The sequence below is a fragment of the Plectropomus leopardus genome, chromosome 2 (genome assembly GCF_008729295.1).
Source record: "Plectropomus leopardus isolate mb chromosome 2, YSFRI_Pleo_2.0, whole genome shotgun sequence".
Taxonomy (NCBI): Eukaryota; Metazoa; Chordata; class Actinopteri; order Perciformes; family Serranidae; genus Plectropomus; species Plectropomus leopardus.
The window spans coordinates 32,352,976-32,373,642 of NC_056464.1; the positions used below are offsets into that span (position 1 = coordinate 32,352,976).

Below are 20,667 nucleotides of genomic sequence, written 5' to 3' on the forward strand. Positions count from 1 at the left end.
TAACGCATCACACATACAAATGCGAAAGGAGATGTTAATCAAAATGCAAGAGGCGTTCTGTGTTATACTGAGAGTTACAGTGTGTCTTTGTGTGAACTGATTGTTCAACGCTTTTGCCAGAGTGAAGACAGAAGGAGATGTGCTTCAGCATACAGAAAACTCAGCAGTAGTTCTGTAGACCTTAACCTCTGTGGCAATCAACCAGCTCGTCTGAGGCAGTGATGGGATGGAGGGGGGCCATCTGAGTGAACTCCATTTGTGTCCCCCAGGCCTCAGTGGCCACAGCAAGGTCAGGCCAGTCTCTGGAGCCGGACCTGATGAATGGACGCCGATGGATTTTCTCTGGCTGAAATGATAGGCTTCTGTGCCCATTGATAGACTCTCTTTGAAGTTCAGTTTTCCATTTTACTGTATTGCCTTTGAGGATGCGGCAAACCCAGAGGAGCATAAATGGGGGGCTGGGGGAGTGAGTTGGCGTGGGGGGATATTGCTTTGGATGCAAATCATTGACGATTTGTCTGTGGAAATTCAAATGGGGCTCCGACTGCGAGGAGTTAATCAAGTACTGGACTCAGAGCTTCACTCCTCAGCTGGCAGACTGAGTAGAAAGGTTTCGACTGTATGGTTTGTGAATTTAATGCCCCTCATATGTATTCACTCACATACTGTATTTTGACTCACTCGACCATTCAGCCGGTCAATGAATCAGTTAATCAGTCAGCTTACTCTCTCGCTGTGCACTCCTACTATCTGTCTTTCTTTGACAAACACACACTGCGATTGCTGGTAATCAAGTCAGAGAAAAAGAGATGTGTATCTCTCAGCCCCTCAGGCATTCAAAAAGTGATGCAGCGGCTCCATATTGTCTCAGAGGGCAGGAGACGGAACGTGATCAGCTTAAAATAAGTCTGAAAGTCCAGCAAGACACTTCCACGTCAAACCTGTGATTCCTACGCTGATCTTGGTCTCATCTACTGTACATATTGGATAACAACACATCGTGGGACTCTACAACAGCTTTACCCAAGATGTCACTCTCACCAACGCAGCTTTGCAATCAGTATGCTTTAATGACTAAAATAAGGTCCGTGCTCAAAGTGTGAGTCTGAATAGTAATTCATGTCTCCCTCACGTTTTGCCATCATGTAACAATTACACATGATTATTAGGCATGTAATTAGTATTCAGATTTCCTCTGTAAATGTTCTCAAATCCCAGTCTGGCATTCAGCTAAAGCCCATCTAGACCTGAGTAAACAGATCGACAGGAATAAAAGGTGACCTCAGGATGAGACAGTGGCCCTCATTTATAAAAAGAACGTCCCATAGAAAACTGGATCATTTCCACGCAAAGTTCGGCATTTATCAGCGTGGACGTGAGCGACTACGATTAAATCTAACGTCAGGTCTCAGTTTGTGCACACATTTTGAGTAAGCGTGGACATGCAATGCAGCAGGACATCTGGCTGAGTTGGAGAATTGTTATCAGACCATAGTCTGTGCTGCATCTAAATATTTGCAGCCATATATTCATGACTCAAAAAATATTTTGCTGCCCTCTCTTACAACTGTCAGCTGCCTGCCTCTGCGGGACTGTCTGCAGGCTGATCACTGCTGCCTCCTTTTTTTTTTAAACACTGAAAAGCCAAAGCTTGTTTAGGTCATATTTTTAGATCATTATTTAAAAAAACCTATGTAAATGCCAGTATTCAAGGCAATTAAACTTTGACCGCTGTTCTGCGCCTCCTCAGCCACCTGTCGTGCTTGAAGTGTTGATGGCACTCCTCAGTTTGCGTCACTTATAAGCTTTTATATTAATATTGTGATAAATAATATTAGACATTAAATAGTTACTTTTTATTGATATATTTAGGCTGTAGCTCTGATATTATAGATTTACAGAGTAAAAATTGTGCAGCGCCCGGTAGCTTAGTGTATAGCGCTGGTGCCCCATGCACAAAGACAATGTCCTTTCCACAGAGGCTGTGGGTTTGCTTCCTGCTCGTCGCCCTTTGCTGCATGTCATCCCCTCTCTCCTCCCCTTTCACGCTTAAATTCTATCCTGTCCAATAAAGGAAAAAACGTCTAAAAAAATCCACTGTAACAGTTTGGACCACAGCAGTGATTTCTTATCATATTGCATTTTTCTGACTTCATTGGATTAAACTTTTCAGGCTGCCAAACAGAAGCAATTGGTGAAATTGGACCTTGGCTGGTTCTATTTCTAGCGTAGAGAAATGTCTTTCTCCTGGCCGTAATACGCCTCTCCATGTCCCAGGGGGTGAGATATGTAAATGATGGGGTTTTTTCAGCAGCCACATTTATCAACAGCCGGTCATTCTTGCGCTATGATCGGCGAGGTGACAACATTTCATGAATCACAGGCAAGCCATATCGTTGGATGATTTCTCCACTCGGATCTGCGCTGGTCTTTACATTAGATAGATAAAGGCAGGGCCATCCCGGTGCAGTATCACTCCACCTTAAATTACCTCTGTCCATTCACAATCTGTATTTTGTGCACTTTAATTCAAGCTGTGTAACCTCTGCTCCTTGCGTGTACTTACCATTGATTTCCCTCTGGGGAATCAATGTAGATAGTTTGCAGACAGTCTTTATCTTCTATCGCAAAAAACAGTTAACATATAAAGAAATAATCTGTCCTCTTGAAAGCTTTCAGCGTTGTCTATTTTGAAAAGTAGGTCAGTGTTTTGCCGATATCTGATGTTGGGAATGCGCCTGATGGAGAAGGCTGCACAGAAAGAAGAAGCTGCTTTCACAGAACGACAGCTCCCCTTCCCTCCCACAATGCCTCCCTCTTTTTTTTAATCTCTCCTTTTCCTCCTCTGTCTTTCACTATCTCTTACGCTCTTGTGTTATACTAGTGTTTAACTACGCACAGATGATTTCAGAGGTGCTGAGGTTGGCTAAGTCCAGTCCAGATGCAGTGGAAAGTACATGATGCAATTTCACGTAGAGTCCCCAGAGTACATCACTCATTTATTAAGGGGTGAGATTGATATTTTACAACCTGGATACCATTTTACCATGTTTTTGTTTCTAAGTGACCAAGGGGAAAAACATTTTTTGAAACTGGTCCAGTATTGAGTGAGAGTGCTGTAGCCAGCAGTGGCGAAGCAGGCTGCAATGTAATCAATCGGGGGCATGTTTGCATCGTTAATTTATGTCCACTAAAAGTGCTTGTTTTTGCCACTGACATGCTCAGATTGTTATTATAAGTTTCTCTTAACTTAAAGAAAAGACCCCTACAGAGATTTTAGGGCTTTTTTGGTAAAGACTATAATCCTTTTGATTAATGAGAAACAGCCTTGAAATTGCAACACCAAATCTACCATAGCCCATTGAAATGAACAGTAATTTTAGCCTGTATATTGTCAGCACACACCCTAAATTCATCTGGGTGAATTTAGGCTTTCATTTAGTCAGATTAGAGTTGGTAGTTGTTGGAACACTGGAAAAAAAAATATTTTGGTTTTTGTGAGTTTTATTGTGTTTCTATCAACTTTGAGTGACATGTTTTATGTAGATAAAGTTACTGTTCTTGAAACGGAGTCTGGTGTGTTTGACCACAAGTGATTCTGGGGCTGTTTCTGAGATCTTCCTCTTGAACAAAAAGGTCCGTTTCTTTAAGGGGTGCTTCCCATAATGTTGTCAGACACATAAAATAACAATTTCAACCTGTCAGTGGCAAAAACAAGCACTTTTAGTGGATGTAAAATTGAGAGTGCACCAATTCCCCGAGGGGTTACATTGCAGCCTGATTTGCCGCTGCCGGCCACAGCGGCCGTGCTGAATACTAGATTCATTCTTAAAATTGTTGTTCCCATTAATCACCTAGACACAAAAAATAGGAAAATGGGGTCCAGGCTGAAATATGCCAAACTTACCCTTCACTAAATGATTAGTGCATAATAACAATCTTACCTCGCCAGTGGCTAAAACAAGCACTTTATTGGATGGAAATTGACAGTGCACAAATGTGCCAAATGGTTACATTGTAACTTGTTTTGATGCTGCTGTCTGCTGGACTAATTTTGAAAATTGTTACTCCTATTTCTCAAAAATATAGGAAAATAGGATCCAGGTTCTTACTGAAAGTACCCTTTAAATTTTATCATTCGTTTATAATGGCAACTTTATTGAAGCATTAATTGCAAAAAAAATGTCAGTGAGAAAGGGATTGAAAATCTGAGTGTTTGTACAGAAAAAGTGGCACATGACAAACAGCTCACAATCAGCACTGCAGGTATAATTAACCTACTTCTCAACATGTGCTGTAAAATGCATCGTAACATAAACTGTAAAATGTGTGGAAACTTCTAGGTTTGTCCTCAATTGCCTTTGCGGTAAAACAAAACACTGACCTGTTTTCATGTTTATGTCTGGCTCTCCGTATGGAGCAGAGAAGAAGTGTTTCTCAGAAGAAGGCTTGAGAAATACAAGATAAAAGAAAAGAGGAAGAGAATAGCCTTATACTGTGATTCAACAGAAAAGAGAACTACACCGTTTTCTTTTGTGCATCTACATGCAACTGTGTGTGTTTGCATTAAAAGGAGAAGATAGTTGTGCACAAGGAGGGGAGAAAGATCGTTCCTCCCTTCCTCCTACTTCCTACAAAATAGCTGTGTGTGTCTATAGCAGGGTGAAGTATGAAAAAGGGGAAGGAAGAGAAATGATATTCTCACACCACGGCGCAGACTTTTACCTCACACACTGCTGTATGGATTCTGATTGACAGCCATCAAGTTTTCTCAGCTAGCGTATTGCCTGAGCGACAGCGAGTGTGAAGTGTCATTGTCAATCTCGCCTTTCTCCTCGTGGCTGACAGTGACATCAACACCCTCGCTCTTGTCAGCTTGCCTGCATCCGTACTTGTGGGAATGATGACTGAGCTCAGGGTAGCTAAGAATGCCTTATTGGATGGACTGCTCAACAGTCCCCCCAGTAAGCCTTTTCTCAAGAGACGATGCCTAAGTGATGTGAGTATTTTTCACTTGCCAGAAGTGAGAGATTCTTTTTGCTCTAGTTATTGTTGCTTGTTTAATTCTTAAGGTAGCTTAGAGACAGAAATATAATATATGTTTGGTGCTGCAGGACAGTAGATATTGGATTTTTGTACATTGTACAGATAGATACATGCTCCACTGCCCTTGGATTTATCTCCATACAGATCAGCTGTGTTTGGGGAGAAACTGCCTGCAGCACAGGCATTTTTTCTTTTTTAACCCAATGATAAAATCAGAAAAATTCTGTGATTATGCTACTTTTACTAGGATAGATCTACATAGCTATGGTTGACATTCTACTGTACTCCCCCACAATCCAGGAGTGCATCTTTCTCAGGAGAGATTCAACACTGATGTGGTTACTGTATGGTTCACTGATAATCTGGTCAGCATAAGACAATGTTTGTTGATGTTTGTTTTGCAGTCAGGAGAGCAGTATCTCCCTGAATATCATATGGCACTGTTTATTTTTCACATGCAACAATAGACTCCCGGCTGCACCTTCGGCTTTACGAGGTCATGGTCAGGTGTGTGGCTTTGTGTGCTTTTATGGCAGGTGATAGGTGTAAGAGTGTTTTAGTACATGCACGTGCAAAATGTTTCTATGCATGCACGTGTACACTTTCCCGTGGTTTTGTGTGTGTGTGTGTGTTTTTTGCACGTCCTGCAGCGCCCCTCAGTAAATTTAAGCTGTCATGTGGAAACATCAGCTTGGCACTTCAGTCCACTTGTGTTACATGGTGAACAGAGGGCTCACCCCGCACCAAGCACAGCCGCCAGGGCTGCTGCAATTCTCTTCAGCTCATGTTTGAGCTGCTTAAAATCCATAACGTGGCTTCTGCATATGAGAAATGCACGCTTGCAAGTACCTCTGCTTAATTGTACAAAACACTAAATACTGTTCTGTTGGAGTGCATAGTCCAGGTGTCATTATAAATTCAGTACCTGGATTGAAGCCTCTTTTTCTAATGAGTTGCACGAGTATCAGCAATGCCAAACCTAGCACATTTGGTTCCCAAGGCAAGGCTCTTTTTTCTGAACATTTTCTCCTTTTAAATTGATTCTGTGTGCCCTCTCTAAATTCTGGGGGTTTTGCAGGTGTGTGAACGCAGTGAAGGCAAAGTTCTCTACGAGGTCTTTTTTTCCTCAGCTGCAGTTTGTGACTCACTGGGTTTGGAGTTGATCTGTTGATCCAGTGAGGACTGATCAGATCAATAGATGGAAGGAGCAGCTGCTGAAAGTGAACGCAAACTTTTACACCCAGCAGAATAAAATACAAGTTTCACTTTCAATGTGCCTGATGTTCTGCTGCTCCATCTGTGCTCCAAAAATAGAAAATCTATTTGTGGTGCCAAATATTTCAATAAAGGAAGAGTGCCACAAATATATGAATGTCCCATATGTGCAAATTTGAAAATTCCATCCTGTTTTTGTGTGCCCTGTATGCCTTTTTATTTTTTTTTTATATTTTTTTGCGCTCCACATACACCCCAATCCATAATTTCCCTGATGTTAATTTTTTAATGTAATATAAATAAATAAATACAATTTTACCTATTTAACCCCCTCACCTGAGTGGCCCCCTAGGTGGCTGCCTGCCTTTGGGAAGATCCACCTGGGTATCAGCACCCGCTCGGGTACAAAACATTACACCACAGCTGGCATTAAAGCCCTTTGCCAGGCTGTCCATGTCCAGTTCTTTTTGTTTCCTGCCTTGTACACTTTGTATGTGCCTGTTATCTGATTGGTAGGTTGAGTGTCTCATTCACACATTCATGCTGCTGTGTGCTTCCAACACCTAACTCACAGTGTCTTCCAGCTAATTTGGCCGTTGCGTGCAGTCAGATGAGCTGTTGGCTATGGCAACAGAGAGAAGCACCATGGAGCTTTGAGGCTCATTTTCCCCTAAGAGATACTTGTTTACACTGTGTTTGTCTTGAAGCGTGGAGGAACGATTCTTTTGGAGTTGAATGGTGTCTTAGTGAGATTGGTGTTAAGTGGGAGGGGGAATGCATTTCAGCGCGCTGTCGGTGAAATTAGGAATTACGGGGTGTCAGAAATTCCAACGAGAGGTCCTGTGTCTTGTGACTGCACGGCCAGCTTTTACAGTAAGCAGAGATGAATAATGAATGAAGGCTGCAGGGAAAGCATATCAACACAACTGTCAAATCCATGTCCCTTTTTGGATCTGTGTCAACTCTCTTCCCCAGACCTCGGACCTGTTTGCCATGATCGAGAGGATGCAGGTACTGTCAGCGGTCCCCAGGCTCTGCCGTTTGTTCTCGTTCTTCCTCCCAAGCTTTAATCAAAGGGCATCCTCAGATTTTCACTCGCTTTGGACATAAAACTTCCATTTACTTCTATTTTGAGACTCACGTTTTCTGCTTTTCTTGCTATTTTTGAATTCCAGATCACAACCCTGCTAATGCAAAACTTTCATGTGTGTCGGTGTATCTCTCTCTTTGCCATTAATGTTTTTTCTGTATTTGCAGCAGTGACAGCCCTAGGCTGCCTTTGGAAACCTGATGCTTGTGAATGTGCTGAACAGAGCCTTTTTGTTGTCTCTTCACAGCTGTGTAGTTTTGTCTGCGTCACCAGATATGTGAAATATTGTTATGGATTTGTAGGGATGTAGTTTCATACGGCCACGCCAGGAGCTGTCTGGACACTTTACAAACTGATGGTGCTCAGCAGTGCATGATACCACAGAGAAAGGTGGCTTTTGGAGTTTGTGTCTTACACCAAAATTACTGTCAAAGTGGTGGCATTTGATGACTTCAGAATGAGAGCAGGCCTCTTGTGCACTGAGCTGAACTGCCAACCAGAGTGATTTCTTCCACTGATGGGCTCCACCAGCCCCAATGCAGCCCACAAAAACTAGTGCCAACAGTGCTGGTCACAATGCAAAAATATTGTCTGATTTCAAGACCATCAGTTTGGTTTGTCAGGGCCCTTTGGATCAACTTAACATGATCCTAAAACACTAAAAGACATCATTTTAACCTGAGCTTTCCAGTATGATGATATCTTAGGTGGAAGCATAGAATTATTTCTGAAAAGGCACAAAAAAAGTGATTTATGTTCAGAAAATGTAAAACACTGTAGAGGCTTAAACATTTGTATGAAGTTCTGTTGGAAAAAACAAAAAAAATCACAGATGTAAAAGGCGTGATGTCTAGGTGTGAAGATCTGAATCACTAAAACATTGATTATAATTGTTATGTCTGAAGTGTTTTTGAGCTGCATGGGTATTAGAGGGGCATCAAATCGAATTTATTTTGTTGTTAAGCACCTGAACAAAACAGAAGCAGAACTTCTGAGCTACGGACGACAGTAGCATGTTTTCTTAGTGCGTTCTCCAACAAGTAAAGGGAATGAGGGAGGGAGAGAGAAACAGAAGCAGTGGAACAGTCTTCAAAGAATAAATTTAATGAAAGCATTTCCAATTTCCATTTGATTCATCTTCCTTAGTCCCTAAAAAAAGAATGTGCATCAAATCAAATGTGATACGTTTCAAATCTTGCTGCAGGGTATTCCACACAAAGGGGCCACTGATCAGGAGTGCTTTGTTCCTCATCTCTCTCTCTCTCTGTGCTTTGGGATGTGTCAGTAGTTATGAGTCAGCAGAATAAAGATAGATAGAGTAGATGGAAAGCCCTGTTTGGACACTTTTGGGCCCTTAAGTGGAATTGTGGTTAATGATATCTGCAGTATGGCATGATGGAAACACCTCCCCGTGCTCTCATGGATCTCCACTTATCTGTTTCACCAGCTATAGCCCCCGAAATATCACTCCTTTTTACTTCCTCTTTCTGTTGTCCATGTGGTGATTGAGCTTCTGTTATGTAAACATGAATTATTGTCACAGCGAATTATCTCGCTCTGTGCTGCTGCATAAATTTCAAAAATGTTCTGTATCATGTGTCTCTTTGTTTATCTTTGTGAACTGGTTCTGTAGATATTTCACCTGTTCTCTCATTTTTCTCTCTACAGGGTTGCAGAATGGATGAGCAAAGATGCCCCCTCCCTCCCCCCCTCAAAGTAAGTCGCAAATCCTCACATCTCCTTATAGACCACAGTCTGGTAAAGCATCCGTAATGGCAGAGTTATAAACCTTTCCTTATCAGCTGTCAGACAGGCTTTAGGACGCTCACTGACTGAGTTAGAAACTCAACGGGGACTAGGACTGCAAAATCCTAAGCTTGTCCTATTACACAGACAAGCTAATGCATTTGGCAGTGAAGACCGGGAGATACACTCAGCCGGAGGTCTGAGGTCAAGTCAGGAAGGGCAGATAGTAGATGGTAATCATCTGAACGGAGAACAGAAACCATTTATTACTGTGGACTGATAACAATCAGGTAACCTGGTGAGGGTTTGACAGCCCTGTAATATGTATGAAATGGTTTTAGACCTTGCATCCTGTTGGCAGGAATAATTACAGGACCTCATTTACCAATGTGTGCATAGAAACGCTCTTAAAATAAGCGCACCAGTAAAACTACCATCGCATTGATGACACATGCTCTCCGGCTGATTTGCTCATACCACCATGCGTAGGTTGGTGAATTGGTGGATGTCTGCATCAGCATGCTGCTACGCCGGCATCTCTTTATACAAGGAAATCCATTCGCCCAGAGGGGTATTATGGAGAAAGTTTTTTGATGCATTAGTAAATTAATGCTTTTAAATATTGTCTGTGTATTTATCTTTTACAGGAAAGAGACAGCCAGCCTATCTGAGGGAACAATTAATCACCTAATAAGTATATACAGATCCATAACACATTAAAACAGGATTGTTGTGTTATTAAGTTTTAACTGCACCTCCCCCCCAATCTGGCCACCCCTGTGAAAAAATTCTTGGGGCACCACCGCTGTAACAGCCTCCACTCCTCTGAGAGGCTCTCCACAAAATGGTTGAGCCGTAGCTTTAACGGATTTGTTTCGATGCGACCACAAAGAGCATTAGTGAGGTCGGCCGCTGATAGTGGGCGATAAGGCCCAGCTCTCAGTCAGCATTACAGTTTATCCCAAAGGTGTTGAATGGGGTTGATTTCGGCGCTCTGCAGGCCAGTCAAGTTCTCTCACACTAAACTTTGATAAGCATTTCTTAAAGGACATGGGTTTGTGCAGGGGGATAGTGTCAAGGAAAGGGGCCTTCTGTAAACTGTTTCCACAAAGTTGTCTACATTATTAGTGCGTCTTGCAGCAGTTATGTTTCCCTTAATTAGCGCTAATGGGCTTAGCTCATACCATGAAGACAGCCTTGGAGCTAATTTATACATAAGTATGCAGGCAGACACATAGCCTACTTTTAGTGTACCATGGCGCATGTGTGGGTGAGTTTTGCTGTTTGTCTGCATATTTTTTCCTGTTTCCTGTGGATATATACACAAATGCGGACAATGTGATGAAGCTACAGTGGGGACAGGCCTTTTTGGCAACTCTTGAAGGTACACCACGTAGAATTTTCCTAAAAAACTATATATAGACTCATACAAAGAAATCGCTTTCAATCATCACTAATGACCTATTAGCAGTGTGCGGTGGTGTATTTATCACTAGCTGTGTTTTCTTAGTTTCTAATTATTTTGCTGTTTTGGACATTCTGGGAAAAGCTCTCAGTTGAGGTTGGCACTTCGTACAGGTGGTGACCAAGAGTGTATCCAAAAGGAGGCTATGAAAATTGAAGACATTATACTGAGAAAAATGCAGATATAGCAAGGCAAAACAGTAAGCTGACAAAGCTTGTTCCAAAACAAAAGTGCATCTTGAGTTGGCTTTTACTTTCACTTTTGCTGCAGAGAGTTTTTTTCTTTACTGACAGTTACAGACAATTCCTGCATAGTTATACCTCTGACACCAATAAAACGTCAGGATTTGGTAGTTGCCTTTTCTTAGAGAGCTCTGTCTAGATAAAGGTCACGCTAGCAGCTCTTTGTAGGTCAATTTCAACTAGATAGTCACTTTGGCTCTGACTGAAATACCTCAACAACTATGGAATGGACTGACGTTAAACTGTTCACAGGCATTCATGGTTCCCAGATTGTTCAATATTTTAGCAGTCAAAGGAGGCATTGCAATAAATCCTATTCCATCCCATTGCAATAAATGTTTCACAAATAACATATTGAAAAGCTAGGAAAGAATTACATTTATAATGTTCATAATTACATATTTAGTTATGTTACAGAATTATTATAATTTTTTAGGACACAAGGTTGACATGATTGGTTTCAGATAAATATCTCAATGATTTTTGGATGAGTTTTCATAAGATTTTGGTACTAACAGAGTGAATCCTGCTGACTTTTCCTCTGGCTTAATGTTCATGGAATAAAGGTAATATTTTGAGACAGTTACTTTCCATTAGTTGAGTACTTTCAACTTTGCTATCTATCGTCAATATAACCTCTAATGACACCAGGCTCACTCTGCTGAGGTTGTTGAAAGGCATTCTCTTGAAATGGACAGTGTTTTTTTCCAAAAAGTAAATTGAAGCATTTTGTCACAAAATGTTTTTGGTTTTTTTTTGGTTTTTTTGCAGAGAAGACCAGAATTGTACTAAATGGTACTAAAATGACCACTGGTACTAAATACAACCATTAGATGGTAAAATGGGAGATAAAATGTGTGTCATTATGTGATGTCCAGTGATGTATTTTTAAAAAGTGCTACATGCATTAGCTGCCAGACTCTAAAAGCACCTCTCTCTCACAAAAACACTTTCATAGTTAGTAAAAAGCAAGACACTTTCTTTATCGAGTGATGGTTGTGCTGTCGTCTCTTTTTCATTTCAATACTGAGACACATAACACCCACTTATTATCAAATATTTGAACTTTTATCAAATGACAAGGTTAAATGAGGTCCAATAGTTATAACAAGAGAGCAGTGAGTGCAGATCGAAGCCCCAGATAAATGTTGCCAACTACAGAAAAGGGCTATGCATTCACCCAAAAGAATAAAGCATTTGTCAGAAAGCCTGCTAATGTAGTCGCTGTCATGTTTGCAAGATAGAAAAGTATCCTTGAAAAATGATGATACTGTTGTTGATGCTTGTTGTTATTTTCCTCAAAGAACCAAAAGTGTATGTATGACTAGAAGCGGCTGTTTGTCAGTTTGACTCATATTCGTTTCCCTCCCTGCAGACAGAAGAGGACTACATCCCTTATCCCAGCGTTCATGAGGTACATAAAATGCTCCCTTCGCACAAATAACTCAAACACGCTATATCTTTTATAATGTCAGACACTGTAAAGCTAAATGGGTAAACACCAAAGCACACATTTTGCAACAATGAAAGCAGTGCAGTTTTTGATGTGACGCACTGACTAATTTCTTTTCAACATTTTTGTTGTTAATCACTGTCAGGTTCTTGGTCGCACGAGCCCTTTCCCGCTCATCCTGCTGCCCCAGTTTGGAGGCTACTGGATCGAGGGGACCAATCATGAGCTTAAAGACCTGCCAGAGGCTGAACAACCCCCCTGTCCTACCTCCCACATCAAACTGGAGACGAACAGCCTTGCCAAGATCTACAGGAAGCAGTTCATGGGCAAAGTGAGGATGGGAAATGTTGTCTGTTATTATCATGAATGTATTATAAAGAAGTCGGGTATTATGCATCACCTAAGTAGCAATTATTTACTCAGTCTCCTACAGCATCTTAAAATATAAATTCGGCTTTGGAAAAAAGTCCCATATTTCCGTTATCTGAAATGTACTTGCCTGATATTAGTGAGCTGCGTGGATCAAAATAACAGTTGCCCCTTAAAAACCTATCATGTCAAAAAGTAATAAAGGCGAGAAGATGACAGAAAGGCAAAAACAGTCTGCAAATATTGCAAGAGGGTATTGAACTACACAAATAGTACAACTTACATGACATTGTCACCCACGAGTGGGAAATGGTCAACTTAGTTCTTCAAACGCGCCCTCTCTGCTTTCCCCTCCAGCAAAAGCAAACCTTTTCACATCAGCTACCTCTGTCCAAGTGAAAGGGTCTTTTTTAATGGCAGGAGACATTGTCAATGTCTAGAAATGCATTCATTGCATAGTTTATGTTTTGCATTTATACCCTACCTCAGAAATAATAAGGGATTCTTTAATTTGATATAGATAAGAAAGAGAAAATGCAGTATTTTGTAAAAAAAAAAAAAAATTGGTTTAAAATAATTAATAGAATATTTTTCAGTCAAAACTTTTCTGTAAACTCATTTTGTATTTTAAAAAAATCGGGAGAAAAGATACATAGATATAGAGAGATTTAGAGATATACATAAGCAAGAATAGCAATAAGGATATATGCAATGTTTACAATGTGTAACATGTTAAATATAGCCTTCATTCAAGACAATAAACATATTGCCTACTTGTAAGTGCAGTGTATCAATGCAATGGTGTGTTAAAAAAAGAGAATTATAAAAGTCAGAAACCTTGTCTTACACCTTTTCCTCTGGGGGCACTGCAACTACTTTTCCTAATTTAAAAGATTCTTACTCCATTTCCAATTTATTGAAGCGTTTTTCATAGTCAGTTGCTGAAGGAGTATCCATTCCTGCATTTAACTTTCTTCTTCTTATCTGCCCCCAGGAGCACTTTAATTATTACACCATGGATGCTGCCCTGGGCCACTTGGTCTTTTCCATGAAGTATGATGTCATTGGGGATCAAGAGCATCTGCGCTTGATGCTTCGGTACAGTTTTCTATTATCTTTATCTCTAACCTGTTTTCTCTCCCATTTGTGCTTTTTTTTCTTGCCAGTGCCTTCTTAATCACGTTCCTCTTTTTTGCAATATCTCCTGTAATTGCTCTTTGCCTTCAATCTATTTTCCCTTTCTATGTTTCTCTCTCAACGTCTGTTTCTTTACACTGAACCTGCCACAACCCTGGCTTCAAGTGTCCATGTAATGCAGTGATTTTTGGCGTTTACTCATCGGTCTCCCAAACAGAACCATTCCACATAGCGTATTTTCACACATCACTTGACCGTTCTGGATAGGTTACGGGATGCTTTATTGTTCAAAAATAGTGTTAAGTCAAGCAAAACTGACAGAGAGGAAGAAGAGCATTTCTAGTCCTCACAGAATTTTCAGATATATTTTCCTGCTTGAGTGCTGACAGTAGGCAGAGCCGCAGCAAGGCACATTTCCCTGTTGTCAATGGATGACCAATAAATTTTCCTATTAATTAAGTATGACTTAAGACATCTGCTGCCTATTTTACACAGTATGACAAACTGCTATTGTTAGGATTGCAACACGAGTACAAACAGTACTTCTCCTTTACAGAATGACTCATTCACAGTATATTGTTTCTGAAGTGTTTTTAAGCCTCTGTGCCAGAGAAAGCCATCGCCAGAGGCATTATTGTCTGTCCACCTGTCCACCTGTCACATTTTTGTAAACACAATATCTCAAAAACGCCTCGACAGAATTTCTCTAAATTTAGCACAAATGTCCACATGGACTCAAGGATGACCTGATTAGATATTGGTAGTCAAAGGTCAAGGTCATTGTGATCTAGCCTGTCTCATTCTCATGAACTAGGTATTTTAATAAAATTTAATAAAGGCTTTGAGGCAATTTCTTCAAATTGGGCACAAACATCCACTTGGACAATGAACTTGATTAGTTTTTAGTGGTCAAAAGTCGAGTCATTGTGACCCTTCGACTGCCTCATTCTTGTGAATGAAACATCTCAAGACAGCTTCAGAGAAATTTCCTCAAATTTGGCAAAAACATTCTCTTGGACTCTACAATGAACTCGATTAGTTTTTGGTGGTCAAAGGTCAAGATCACTGTGACTTTGCATCCAGCTAATTCTTATGAATACAATATCTCAAGAGGACTTTGAGGAAATGTCCTCAAATTTGTCAAAATCGTCCACTTGGATTCAACATTAAACTGATTAGACTTTTGTGGTCAAAGGTCAAGGTTACTCTGGCCTTGCATTTGTTTCATTCTTGTGAATGACATATTTTAAGAAGACCTTGAGGGAAGTCCCTAAAATTTGGCACAAAGGTCCACTTACACTCAAGGATGAACAAATTAGATTTTTATGGTTAAAGGTCATTGTGACTTTTTGTCCATTTAAATTTTGTGAACTTGATATCTCAAGAAGGCCTTGAGGAAGTTCCACAAATTTGGCACTAACGTCTACTTGGACTCGACAATGAACTGATTAGATTTTGGTGGTCAAAGGTCAAGGACACTGTACCCTCAAAAAACATGTTTTTGGCCATAACTCAAGAATTCATCCAAAATTTCACACAAATGTCTAAAAGAATACAAATTTTTAATTTAATGGCAATATTCACTGTCATAGCTCAGGGACAGAAAAGGAGACTTTTGGTCAGATAATGAATTGGTGACACTAATCTTCCAGTGTGATGATTGTATAGATCTTTTGTACTGCCAAGTTGAAGATATGGTTGAGGCATTCAAGTTTAAAAATATATACAGTGCCTTTGCAGCAACTTCCATATTTGAAGCATTGTCAACTGTCATGGCTACATATGAGTCTGGAGAGCCATGTGATATATATTGCAATTTGAAGGCATACAATGTGGAGGCATGCAACTGCGAGGCTGTAATTCTAGTTTTAACAAATGTAATCTCAGGGAGGCCTTCAGAACACCTGCTTTGGTGAGCATCTGCTCCGTCAAGCCTCTAATGAGCTCCTTAGAAACACAACTAAACACATGCCAGGGTCCAACAGAGATTTGTGTCATTTATGTTCTGGCAGCTGTGTAATAATGTGAGTCTAAATAGAAGTATTAAACTGTTTGTGTGGAGCATAAACACTCAAGCTCCTATGTGTAAATGACTTTAAAATCTTAGCTGCAAAGTGCTCAACAATCAGCCCATTGTTCATCTATGTTGTACATGCGTAGTGGCTCCCACCCACCATCACCCAAACTTGTGCTCACACCGAAACTCCTTCACATTGTGCTAAAGACAGATGTGGGGGAGCGAGGCAGAACTCGACTCACTATATAACCTGTGAATTAATTTTATACCCAAGAGACTCCACTCCAGATTTTGATAGCTGCATTCCCTCTTTGTTAATGGAGCGTTAGAGTGGATGAATGTTGTCAGGTAACAGTCACTCAGCCCACAACATTTTTCACACAGTGATGTTTTCCACTGGGTGGGCAGCACCCATAGTCATCCCATCACCCCATTCAAACTCAGTCACCTCAGCTAGTGTTGTCACAGGCATTGACTCATATATATTTAAATCATCTCACCTTCACAATAAGATCACAGTAGATCTGGAGGTGTGTTGCTAAGATGTGTGGCTGAGTTATGTTAGCATGCTTAACATGTATGAGTATAGTCAATGGTCAGTATGCACATACCTGCCAACATTGGGCTGTGGAAAAAGGGGGAGATTTTTGGGGCATTGGCTGGAATGGCCCATGTTTTTTTTTTACAACATATAATACTATGATGATTTTTAATTATTTTTGACAATATGCTATACTATGGCTGACCAGTCACGAGCAGCCCCGTTGAATGCAAGCGCATGGATTGGCTGACACAGGAGGAAAATCACCTTTCTGTATAATTTAATAACTCATTAAAATGAAATATCATAAAAATGATCACCTTAACAAACACCAGGGTGATACCATCAGTGACAGACACCATCTTTGGGAAAAATGTATTTGGTGTGCACTTTGAGTTTTTAGTTTGGCCTATGTCCCATACACTAACATGGAGGGGTGGGCTTTATGACCTATACTGCAGACAGACACCAGGGGGCATTTTGAGATTGAAAAGTTACACCTTGGGAGAACTGTCATGCTGTCCATCTTTATTTACAGTCTATGGTATGTATTGGGGATATACCCATCTCTTTTTCTGGCTGTTTATAGTAAACCCACTTACCAGCCAAAGAGCCACTGAAATGTATGGAAAAGATACCCACTTTCTCCTCACTAACCTACCCAGCTACTTGATAGTGCACCCACCTCAACAACTACCACTACACCACTGGTTAGGAGTGTGTCCACCCAGTGCTAAGGTTGGCAAGTAAATTTAAGCAACGATTATTTTTAAAGATAATGTAATTTTCAATAATCCCAGTTATCTGGCTAATATCTCACCAATGACCTAGACCCAGATTATTTTTCACCACTCAATCCTCAATTTAGCTCAGTTTTGGTGGTGTTTTTAAGGTACCCCTGAAATAGAGCAGTGGGCACCTAAGATACAGCAATGACGTCCATTTGACCCTCTTCCAGGCAAAAGTGACTCAAACACATCAATGTGTAAAGGCCATGATGCTCCAAACTCCACATTGTATCTATAGGAAAGGTCCCCTTTGATCTGGTGCCTCATTTGCATGCATGCTAAACATCAAAGAAAAACGACATTAAAGCAGGAGGATTGCTTGGGATTAAAATCCGAACAGTGAGCATTTTGACTTTTCAAACTATTTGCCTTTCAGCACAAAACTAAAAACCTACCATGATGTGATCCCCATTTCCTGCCTTACCGAGTTCCCAAACGTGGTTCAGATGTCCAAGGTAGGCAGTTAATATCACACACAAAATATACATTTAAAATAATTTATTTCAGTATATATTTGAAATGAGAAAAGTTGAATGCACTTTTTTACTTGCAGCTTGTTTGTGAAGAAGTAAACGTGGATAGGTTTTATCCGGTCCTTTACCCAAAGGTAGGCACTAATCCTCGCTTCCAAAAAAAACTTTGTTGTTATCCACGAGCACCATGAACCTGACTGGAAAATTTCTCTTCTCTCATCCTCAGGCATCAAGGCTTATTGTCACCTTTGATGAGCATGTGATCAGCAACAACTTCAAGTTTGGGGTTATTTATCAAAAGTTTGGCCAGGTGAGTGCGCCTCGGAGATACCACTGCTAATCTGTGCTTTTTGAAGCCATGTGTCACTCCCCCTGAAAATGTCCTTTGCTTCCTCCATGCAGACATCAGAGGAGGAGCTGTTTGGAAACATGGAAGAAAGTCCCTCCTTTGTGGAGTTTTTGGAGTTTCTGGGCCATAAGATTGAGCTTCATGACTTTAAAGGGTTTGGATGCTCCTCAGTTTAATTCCTTTCCATTTTCAGATTGAAGTGCTTTTGCTTAATTCTCAGCACAGTGCTTCACCTCATGTCTGTCAGAAGAAGGCCATCTTTTACTTTGCCATTGATCAGAGTTCGCTTTAAATGAATCCCTGAAAAAGCGATTTAAAGTGTCCTGATATTTGTAGAGTTGCTGACATTGTGATTGAGTAGGCAGAAGAAGTGCCCTTGGCATTCCCTCAATGATGGATGAGCGTGGATGGGCCGAGCGCTCTGAGAGCACGCACTTACGTTCCACTCCTAACACTGCTTTGTCCTCTCCTTTCTTTCTTGCTCTCGGCTGTTCACCTCAGTCCTCTCTTTCCCTTAACTTCTACTGTTTTTTCTTCTATCTCCCTTTTCTTGCCTCTGTCCTTAAATCTCCTTTTTCTTCCTCAGGTTTCGGGGTGGGCTGGATGTCACTCATGGACAAACAGGGACAGAGTCGGTCTACACAAGTTTCCATAATAAGGAGATTATGTTCCATGTGTCCACCAAGCTGCCTTACACAGAGGGGGACTCTCAGCAGGTACAGTGACAGTGATTAATTATCAGGGTGACTAGTTTGTGTTTTAAAGGCAGTCTTCACCGTCCTTCACTAACTGATTTGTGAAGGCCTCTTCATGTGTCTGACTGCAGCACAGCAGCTGGTCAGGACTATTAAATCCAAATTTAAGTCTTTTAAAGATACACGATGCAGGATTTTCCCTTAAAAATACATTATACACAAGTAATCCCTTTAAATCGTCACTTATGGCCCACTAATACTGTGTGGCGGTGTACTTATCTGCAGAGATTCTGCCTGTATTTCTTTCCTGTGTTTTCTGTTTTCCTCTGCAGCATGCATCATCTCGCAGACCCAACACACACACACACACACACACACACACACACACACACACACACACACACACACAAATATAACAAGGCAAAGTGCCAAGCAGATAAAGTTGTCTTTGACTTTCACTTTCGCTGCTGATACTTTGTGCAAACAGTAACCAACAAATCCTGCATATTATACCTTTAACTTAATGTTGATGACATGGGATGAATCATTAGAAAATCAGTCTGCTAAAACTAAAATCTGTGATTGAAGAGATAGTTTGGCATTTGGAGAAGTTGATTTTAATTAAAAAAAATTGAGGAAACTGACTTGAAAAATGGAAGTTATTTAACTATTATCTTAATTTATGTTTACATTATATACATGTGTTAATTTTACCCAAAAAATTTTATATTTACTTAATATTGTGCAGTTTTGGCAACTTGTTTAAACCAAGTTTACTTTGCTTTATTCTGTATTCTGCTGGTGTCAAACTATACTATATTTGTCTGTTCTTAAACATGTTAAAAAAACAGAACTCACAGATCTCCTGACTTCATTGTTGGCAAAATCCTAGTTTTGATCGAATTTAAGTGAGACTAACTTGGTTTGCTGAAGTCAACACTTAGAAAGAACAAGATTATTTCATTTTTAAGTTGTAACAACTTCACAGAGTTTAGTAAATGCAGTTAAATTTTAAGTAAACTTAACAAGTTGATATAAAGTAAACATAGATTAAGAACAATAGTTATATTTTACTTTACTTTTCCAAGGCAATCGGTTTCCAAGATATTTTAAGATCAAGCTGTCAGATTTTACAGTGTGTCTTAATGGTGCATGTGAAGCTACTGACAGCTTAATTAAAAAAATCCAGTCTGTGCTCTAAGATAAACTCTCTGGCTGACAACGGTACCTTTATATTTATTGTGCAGACATTAGAGTGGATTTGATCTTCATCTGACTCTTGACGAGACAGCAAATAAACTTATTTTCAAAATTGTTAAACTATCCGGTCAAAAACTGAACATCAGTATCCAAAAAAACCTTCATATTTTCTTGTAAGAAAACTTTATGTTTGCAGTGCATTTGCTCAGCAACATGCACTTTTTATGTCTGATGCCCTCACTTTCCCTGCTATCCTTGAGAAATATCTTTATTTTATTTACGGTTTCCTCGAGCATTTCAGTATTCTCTGCTGGCACTGAAGTTTCTCTTCTGTGGGTTTGCAGCTGAAGACTTTCACCTCTTTGATGAAATGTTGCAGTGAGCTGCATTAGTCCGCAGCTGCTCCTCACAGCCTCTGAGAGTGTTTTGAACTTTGTCACCACAGTAGTCCTGCACAGACTGTCCATATTGCCAAGGACATAAACAACACCCACAAAGGATGATTCATGAGGGAACTCAAGAAAAAGAGGCAAAGTGCAATCGTAATGACATAGCATTTTTTCAGGAGAGACAAAGCGCAGCATTAATGCAGCCAGAACCGACTGATCCGATTTGAGTGGATGTACAGCATCAACAGATGTCAAGTGTCTCGATCCAGCCCCACACTTGCTGAGTTTGTTCATCTAACTGTCCTCGATGATGCTTGAGTTTTGGCGGTCCATCTGCACAGTGAAAGTGAGATGAATGTAAGTCAGCTATCGGGGCTCAGAAAGCCCCTGAGCAGGTAAATATTAAAGCCGATAGCTAATAAGCTCAGGGATGATGCAATAGTAACCTGGCT

General features: G+C 40.4%; 1 protein-coding gene across 6 annotated transcripts in view; it reads left to right on the forward strand.

The window, feature by feature from the left end:
- rap1gapb (RAP1 GTPase activating protein b) overlaps positions 1-20,667 on the forward strand; it is a 143,406-nt gene that overhangs the window by 103,485 nt on the left and 19,254 nt on the right. For 3 of the 6 annotated variants that reach the window (XM_042509013.1, XM_042508981.1, XM_042509005.1), the window contains 9 exons: positions 9,020-9,067; positions 12,180-12,218; positions 12,403-12,588; positions 13,621-13,724; positions 17,486-17,564; positions 17,663-17,716; positions 17,809-17,892; positions 17,985-18,085; positions 18,518-18,647. In XM_042509013.1, the coding sequence (XP_042364947.1) occupies positions 9,029-9,067; positions 12,180-12,218; positions 12,403-12,588; positions 13,621-13,724; positions 17,486-17,564; positions 17,663-17,716; positions 17,809-17,892; positions 17,985-18,085; positions 18,518-18,647 (816 nt within the window). In that variant the 5' untranslated portion in view covers positions 9,020-9,028. Of the gene's footprint in view, positions 1-4,828; positions 5,000-7,236; positions 7,273-9,019; positions 9,068-12,179; positions 12,219-12,402; positions 12,589-13,620; positions 13,725-17,485; positions 17,565-17,662; positions 17,717-17,808; positions 17,893-17,984; positions 18,086-18,517; positions 18,648-20,667 lie in introns of those variants that run through there. The other 3 variants (XM_042508971.1, XM_042508998.1, XM_042508989.1) reach the window with 2 other exon arrangements.